At 39.8% G+C, this 8855-nt stretch overlaps 1 protein-coding gene across 1 annotated transcript in view; it reads left to right on the top strand.

Annotated features, from left to right (window-relative positions):
* Nucleotides 1-8855, top strand: part of LOC102244300 (ribonuclease 4-like) — a 27701-nt gene that overhangs the window by 13634 nt on the left and 5212 nt on the right. Inside the window, exon 2 of the mRNA XM_014537644.1 lies at nucleotides 1638-1736. Within this exon, the coding sequence (XP_014393130.1) occupies nucleotides 1638-1736 (99 nt within the window). The remainder of the gene's footprint in view (nucleotides 1-1637; nucleotides 1737-8855) is intronic.

Below are 8855 nucleotides of genomic sequence, written 5' to 3'. Positions count from 1 at the left end.
TAGCCCTTACCCTGGGGCAAGATGGAGGGCGTAGCCCTCGCCCTTTCAGAGAGTATGTTTATTAAAGGTTAGGACAGTGATACAAATGAAGAGCTTTGGGTAGAAGAAGCAAGATCACAGTAACAGAAGTGACCCTAGACTGGGCTGCATAAACTCAGAAAAGGAAGTCACAGCAACAGATGTGAGCCTAGGCTGGGCTGCTAGATTACTGAGAAGTAAGAGTGTGAGAGACAAAAGTGAGCCAAGTGGGGATTGCTTTTGGCTCGCTGAAAAGTTAGACAAGAGGAGGACCCTGGGGATTTAGGACAGCGGTTCTCAACCTGTGGGTCGAGACCCCTTTGGCGGTCAAACGACCCTTTCACAGGGGTCGCCTAAGACTATCCTGCATATCAGATATTTACATTTCGATTCATAACAGTAGCAACATTACAGTTATGAAGTAGCAACGAAAATAATTTTATGGTTGGGTCACAACATGAGGAACTGTATTTAAAGGGCCAGAAGGTTGATAACCACTGCTCTAGAGCAAGTGCCCAAGGATGTGTAATCCACTGACAGCTGTTTAAAGAGTTAATCTCTCAAAGTGAAGGCATATCCGTGGGTTTTTAGGATTTATTAGTAAGCTGAAGCAGAGCTTTCCTGGGACTCTTGAAAGCCTTTTTATTCTGTCTGCCTTGTTGGTAACCACTACCAAACCCAGTTGTTGTGCTGGTGAGCCCTGAGAGAAGCCAGGAGAGTTTGCATTGTTGGGGTCCCCAGAGTGAGATCAGAGAATGCATTTTTAGACCAGGAGGGATAATAAAAAGAACTTTGGACCTAAGTGTCAGACACTGTTTTAGAAACTAAGAATGTAGAGATGATAAGACAGTTATTCTTCTCTCGGAAGGTTTAATCAAATCAAGATACAATGAGATCAATTAACCATCTAAGGAGTGATGCATATCAGTGGAGATAATCAGTTCTGCAGCTGTGCTACAAGGAACAGAATATTGGGGGCTCCTGGTTAGTCTCCTGTGAACAGCTGAGGATGAAAATAAGGAGAAGCCCAGGAAATATGGCAAGAATGTTTCTGAGGGTTAGTAGCTGGGCGGTTGAGATCAAGGGCAGTGGGTACTAACAGCTGTCACATAACCTTCTCTACAAGTGCTTTCCTGGTTCTGTGAAACCTATGAATAACCTACTTATTGGCATGGCATCCTTTCATGAAACCAAATTATGTGGGTAAATAGACAGGGCAGGGGAACAGCATTCTGCTGGGAGACCACATTTACTCTGCGGGGTTCTTCCAAGGCAGTTGTTGGAGTTGGCCCATAGATCAGAAGCAATGTCTTCTGGATCCATATCATGTATATGAACAATGAAACCTTGGTCCTGTCATTGTTAAGAGTAAGGAACCACGGATATCAGAAAAAGGGCTGCTTTGGGACCAAGGGCTATGTTTACCAACATCAAAAATTCTCTTTGAACAAATCTTTAATCTACTCCAGTGGGTAAATATTTGATCTAGTCATTCCCAATAAAAAGGTGAATTTCCTTGTTTGCCAAGGGCAGTGTCCTTGGTTTCCTTATCTCTACCAGGATTAGGGTTCTTTTGAACTAGTTTCCCCACCCAGTTCATTTGATCGCTATATAATCAGAAGCAGAGGGATCCAGTGCACACAGCTGGAACCCATCTCCAGGAGGAACTCTTCAGCTGGAGGAACTCTTCCAGATTTTTGTAAGATTCTTACCTCTGGGTAATCTATTGCTGTATTTTTTTTTTTAATATATACATACTATTTCTAGCCATTTAGCTATTTCAATGAAACTATTTTTCCCCTTGTAAAGCCTATGGGCCCAACTTATGAACTAAGAAAAAATGAACCAGATTCTAAAGTTTAAAATGAAAGCAGATTTCTTTTGGGATTGTCTATATGTGTGTGGATGAAGGGAGATTACTGAGACTGGGAGCAATGGAGGTTTAGGAGGAATTCCCGAATTGTGATAAAATCCCCAAAGTCCTGGGGAAGCCATTTGCTGAAGGGCATCTGAATGCCCCCAGGAACAGGCATTAAATGTGGCAGAGCAAGGAAAGAAACAAAAAGAATGCTTTTAGCTCTGTTTTCTTTTAATGTTCTCTGCTATTTATACTTAAAAAGAAGTTTTGATTGTTCTTTAAGAGCCAAGTAGAACACATCCAAGATCAAAAGAAGGTATACTGGCAGGTTGAAGGGAAGAAAGAAGGAAAAGAGATAAAGGGAGGAATATGCCTCGAGTGTTATGCCTTCACTTTGTGGGATATTGCCCTAGAATATATAAAAGTGTGAAGCTACATGTTTGGAAATTAAAACCATAATTACTTATCATGGACTGTAAGTTAAGTCCCTGGTGTGTAAAGTTGGATGAATCTCTTGAATACAAAACATTGCCTGTGGAGAGAGGAAGAGAATATTAATTCTTGTGAAGATTAGATTGGTTTGAGACAGATGATAAAGTTATTCTGAAGAACAGTGAGGACATATTTCACTGACAAAAAGCTGACTGACACTTATGTGCTTGAATAAGGAAGGTGATGTGTGAGTGAGTTTGACGACCAGATGAGAGGCTCTAAACCCTTGGCCTACGCACATTCACTTCCACACCACAAATAATGTCTCATACTTGTTTTCTCCCAAATTCATTTTACCTCTTTTGGGGAAATTTAGGATTGAATATATGAGTGAGCAAGTTGTGAGTGGGGGAGCAGATATCAGACACTGGTGGCCATGGTGTGTACTGGCTGGACTTTGGTTTCTGGATGCCTTAGGGATTCAAGATTACAATAAACCTGAGAAAAATTTAGCTAAGTTCTTGCAGAATTGATGTGCAAGTTCTTCAAGTTAGAAGCAAAGATTTTCCTTTACCTCTTCAGACTGGGATGGGAGGCCTTCAATCTCCACCAGCAAATGGCTTTGTAGGATATGAAGCCCCTGTGTGGCATCAGTCCAGGGACTTAATTAAAGGCGGTCTAAGGGTTTTCCTTATACACTGAGCCTCAAGAAACGATACATCTCAGAGATTGGGTCACAGTTCTTCTTATCAACTATTTCTTTCACTAGTTGTCTTCTGCTATCAACTAAACTTATACAACTTTGTCTTTGTAATTCTACTAAACTTTTGCTAGTAAAACTGGAAAATATTATCTTATGCTTAAAGAATTCCATATTTTAGAGTTGGCAACTCTCTCATTCTATAGATGAACAAACTTAAGTCTTGAGAGGAAAATGAAGTCAACCACTAAAAAAAAAATTTTTAAAATTGAGGGTCTACTGTGAGGCAGGCACTGTGATTCAAGTTGAATAATATGGGCTCTGCCCTCCAGTAGAGTGTAAACCAGTAGGAAACACTGACAAGAAGACAGGTGATTGGATAACAGCTTGGAAATGGCACCTGTGGAAATTGGCAAATCACATCTTTATTTTGTGATTTCCTTGTGAGCAGATCCTGAGCTTTATGACTGTTGCTTTGACACTTGTATCTAATGGGGTGTCCTTGGTCTCAATATCTAAGCACAAAGTGTTTGGACAGACACTAGACAGGCCCAGCAGCTCAGACCCCCTTCTTTGAACAACAATATCCCCACAACCTGTAGAGCACTGGCACATCTTACAAGGACCCATGGTCTCCATTACTGCATGGAAGATGTTGGCAACATTTCTACCCATCACTGCCACCTAATGACTCTTTTCACTACTACAGCTCTGGTTCTGCTTCCTGATTTTGAATTCTGGGTTTCTGGCCCTAGGCAGAGAGGTGTTGACTTGGTGACCCTAAGGTCCTGTTCCATCTTGGGGGCCTGAGATTCTGTAATTGCCTTTGACATTAGAAGGCAATATTTGTCTATTGAAGAACAAGAGACCTAAATGAATCCAAATGAATAAAACTTTGATGAGGTCTTCCACAAAACTAGAAAAATAAAACACACCCAGAAGACTAAAAAGCACAATGTAAGTGTAAAGAGTTCGGCAAATGGGAAGCATGGCAGGCCAGCAGCTGTACTGAAGCAGTGGCCACGTATGAATACTTGTTATTCTTTTAGGGCTGGCTCTTCCCTCTTCAGTCATGTACCACTTTTTTGCTCAAGTTCCAAGAACATGCTTTCACTTGATTCTATTATAAATTATAATTGATGTTCTTAATGGAAATGTTTTTTAGCTGTTATTTATTTCAGTATTGTAATATGACCAAACATTTTCTTAGTGTATAATTTGGTATTCTTCAACAGTGTGCCAAATTTGTGTATCATTGTTATGAATCAGACAAGGTGCATCAATGCCAAATGATGATGAGAAAGAGTGTTCACTTTGCTCTCTCTCTCACATGCCTTCCCATGAAACCATCAGAACCCTGAAATTCCTGATCTTTCTAGATTTACAGTCATACTCCAAGGGCTGTTGAGTAATACTACAGGCTTAGTGCTAGAACCTGTGGCATCTTTAAGGGTGTAAAAATATTTGACATGAAAATAATTTTATTGACTTAGAAAGGTACAAAATAAAGATTACTAAGTAATTTAATGTCTATGAAAATGTAACATTTGTTTTCTTTTAAATTAGGATTTGTGTGAATTACATCACACTTAAGAATAAAATTGAAGGTCCAATTTTTTCTCCCATTGTAAGAATTTCTCATTACTTGTGATGGTTGCTAAGAAATCATAGCCAGTCATAAAGTAAATAAGTTGCTCATTCACAAACCATTTGAAAAACAAAGTTATAAAAACCAGTTTCAAATTTTTGTGAAAAGTCACAAAAAATTATCATTTGATGTGGGAATACTCACATATATTTTATATATGTGGGGTAACATATGATGGTTTTTAAAGGCTCTGAATGTTCTTTAAATTTTTCTCCAAAGAAGTAGTGATATTGTCAGAAATTACCTGCTGCAAACACCAAATAGTTTTCAGTTCTCAAATCTTCACATTTCTTAACACATAAATTTTAAAAGTCCATAAGAAATTTGTTTTCTATTTTGTTATAATTTATACTTGTTTAATTCTATTTTAATAGCTATCATTGAGATAAACTCATACTCCAGGAAGAAGCATTATATTTATTTTATGGGTTTATTTGAGTGTCTCTGAAACACTGCCCCTGGGAAGTGTAAGTTCTACAGTTTAGACTGAAAACTCTTGAGAGATGATGGTAGCAATTCTCTTCTCTTTCTTATTCTTTTCTAAAAAAAAATACTTTATTTATTTAATTTTTTAATCCTCAACCCAGGATATTTTTCCATTGATTTTTAGGGAGAGTGGAAGAGAGAGGGAAAGGCAGAGAGAATTATTGGTATGAGAGAAACACATTCATTGATTGGCTGCTGTAGGAGCCCCAACAAGGGTCCTGGCCTGGGAGGAGCCTGCAACTTAGGCACATGCCCTTGACCTGAATCAAACAGTTCTTAGGTCCACAGGCTGACACTCTTTTCACTGAGCCAAACTGGCTAGGGCTTATTCTTCTTTTTAGGAAGATGTTAAGAAATCATTACAGCCCATTATAAGGACTATGTCTTGAGGCAAAGTTCTGAAGAGGTTTTCTTTGTTGTTGTTGTTATAGTTGTTTTTTATCACAATGTAACATCATATGCCTGTTCTATAACAGTCTATGTACATTTATAGGGAAACTAGAAAATATTCTCTGAGAATAATCCACATTGTTCCTAAGAATAAGCTTGTCGTCGCTCTCTATTGTTTGCCTGGATCTCCAAAATGCTAACACAACAAGCTGGGAAGTAAAATAGCGAATGAACTGTTTTGTGTCATTTCATGATGAGACATGCCTTGCAGTGGGTAAGGATTGGCAATGTGGGGAGTGAGGACCTGAGGTGGGCAGGTGGATCAGGAACCATTTACTGCTCGCCACAGTGGGAAGGAAATGAGAAATCAGTGTTCCCAAGAGCAAGTTGAGAAGAAATCAGCTACTAGATGTCACATGAGAGTAGGCAAGACATAGAGGAAGACAGTCTAGTAAGGAAGTCGGTGGTTAAGAAGCAAGAAGACATTGGGGATCAAGGATCCACAAAGATTGATAAGTAAAAGGACAAGTAAGCCATGTCAAGACTGACATCACTAATTAGAATGTCAGTTGGTTAGAGCTCAGCCTTTACTTCCTGCCATTCTCTACAAGTTTAGGAATTATAGGGGATGGGTGCTAATAAAACTCAGTGTTCACTTAGCACTGTACTCTCCCCCAGCTTGGGCAGGATTCAAGATGGCAGACAGCCTTCATTGGGAAAGGGGACTTGGGTGGCTTTATTCCTCCTCTTCTTGCTCACTTCTGTGTTTGCTGTCTCTTCTATTCTCTTCGATATTGCTGTGGGAAAGGGGGAACGAGGGAAGAGAATAGGCTCATTTTGACCTAAGCTGGATGGTTTCATGCCCTTTATCTGGCAGCCTATGAAAAGGTAGACCTGGAAGATGATTTCATTGGTGACTTCTGTGGGCTCCTGGAGAGTTCTGTTCTTCTGATGACCCAACAAGATAGATATTCTAAGTCAGGGGTCCTGAAACTTTTTAAACAGGGGGCCAGTTCACTGTCCCTCAGACCGTTGGAGGGCCGGACTATAGTTTAAAAAAAAACTATGAACAAATTCCTATGCACACTGCACATATCTTATTTTGAAGTAAAAAAACAAAACGGGAACAAATACAATATTTGTATTTGCATGTGGCCCGCGGGCCATAGTTTGAGGACCCCTGAATTAGAGTGTGAATGGATAGTGCAATGCTATGACTGAAAGGTAACTACTGAGTGAGTCTTAAGGGATAGGAAAAAATGTTTGGGGCTGGAAGTTGTGTTCAGGAAACTTAGAATGATTTTCCAAAGGAATAGCTTGACAAGAAATGTGAGATTCATGAGGAAAATAAAATATGCAATTTAGGTGACTGAGGATACCTGACTCATGCCCCCCTATCCTTTTAGCTTAATTTGTGTTTTTAGCCTAATTGCCCCACCAAACCTTTTGCCCTTGGCAGGAGCCTTTGTTAGAGATGATGATAATGGGCTTGGGACCCTGTTACTGGTCTTTATGCTGGGTCTGGGACTCTCCCCACTGACCTTGGCTCAAATGACAACAGGTACAGACTCTTCCTGGCCCAGCACTATGATGCCAATCCAAGTGGCCACAATGGCAGATACTGTGAAACCATGATGAGGAGATGAGGCCTAACTTCACTCTGTAAAGACATCAGTAACAACATAATGGTCCCAGGAGGTCAGTACTTGCAGTCATAAAGAGGGTCCCCCTGGCCTCCCTGCCGGTACAGAGCCACATCAGGGTCCACAGACATAGTTGCCTGTGATGAACATGGCTTGCCTGTCCCTTTGATGAGTCCTTTTACTATACATAACCAGCAAGACCCTGGCCCAGAGTTGGTTCTGCTCTCCATTCCTGGCATCTTCCCCACACACTCCAAAACAGTGGTGACTACATTCATTGTCAGGCACCCAGAAAATGAGCTGCCTGGATCTTTTGTTTTCTGTTTTACAAAATGTTAATAAATAAAAATGTCTCTGAAATCAGTATGAATCAAAGTCTTTGCATCAATTCTTGGCCTACTGATTTTTCCCCATTTTCTCTACTCAGGTGCCCCCAGAGAGGATGGCATGGAATACAAATGCCTTTTCCCCTCTCAGTTAGTTCCATCTCAGGTAATAGGGAGGTAGACTTCCCCTTCCTGTGAGTGGAAGGATGGATGTTAAATTTATATTACAGAGAGAGATGTGAAATGCCAGGGCTCATGGCTGCTAAGCAAAATTTTCAGGAGAGGCAAATTGTTCTGGCTCTCAAATAAGCCAATATTCCTTTTACAAAAGTTAAACTTTGAGGAGTAGTGTTTAGAACTAAATACCAACAGATTAATTAAACTTTCTACCTCCCTCTTAATCTCTCTCTCTCTCTCTCTCTCTCTCTCTCCTCTCGAACACATAAACACACACACCAACACATCAACACACTGAAACACCAACACACACACAGACACACACTCCTGCATGAACACCAAAATTCACTCCTAGTATGCACCTCTTGTCTTAGGCAGGAGGTAATTTTGAGTTGCTTTGAGTAGACTGCTCCATAGGTATTCTCCTGGTTATTTCATACAAAGATTAAAAATTTGATTACTTTCCATTATTTTCTCTTTAAACCTTTACTTTATCAATGGATGTCAAGCAACTGTGAGGTTGTTGGGAATTTATAGAAAGATTCCAAGCTTATCCCTTATTCTTCTTCATCTATATTTTTTTCAAGTAAACACATAATTAGGTGAATAGACACTTTCTTTATAAAATATACTAATAAATTCACAGATTTAATGGTAAACTTCCCCTTACCTAATTTCTATCAACAGGTGCCTGAATATTTTATTTATAAAGTAGTTGTTAATATATTACAATTATGAATCACTAGTTTTGCTGTCTTGTGAATATATGACTGCAGTGGTTGCAGTATTCACAATGGTGCCCTCTCCTGCTGCCTACATTGCCCTGAAATGGGCCAAAAGCCTTGCTTCTTCAATACCCAGGTTATAGATCAGTGTCCGGGTGCCACCTGGGAGAGCCCAGACTCAAAGAATTTAAACTTATACAGGAAGAAATGGAGAAGTAAATTACTGGTGCACACTCAGCACATGGATCTTTCTTCCTTGAGTTAATCTATTTCAAACTTGATGTCACTATTATTTGCTAAGAAGATAGAAAGAAGAGTTTTCCAAACCTCTCTTAATAGAAAATTTGCCTTATTGTAAAATCCCAAAAACCCCTTAGGAAGTGAGAAAGGTCCAGATTTTGGTAGAATATTTGGACCCTTTTCTAAGGTTCTCCAACCAGTACCTTCACCCT

The sequence above is a fragment of the Myotis brandtii genome, unplaced genomic scaffold (assembly GCF_000412655.1).
Source record: "Myotis brandtii unplaced genomic scaffold, ASM41265v1 scaffold1803, whole genome shotgun sequence".
NCBI lineage: Eukaryota > Metazoa > Chordata > Mammalia > Chiroptera > Vespertilionidae > Myotis > Myotis brandtii.
Note: the sequence above shows the minus strand (reverse complement) of the source record. Positions and strands in the feature narration are given on the sequence as shown.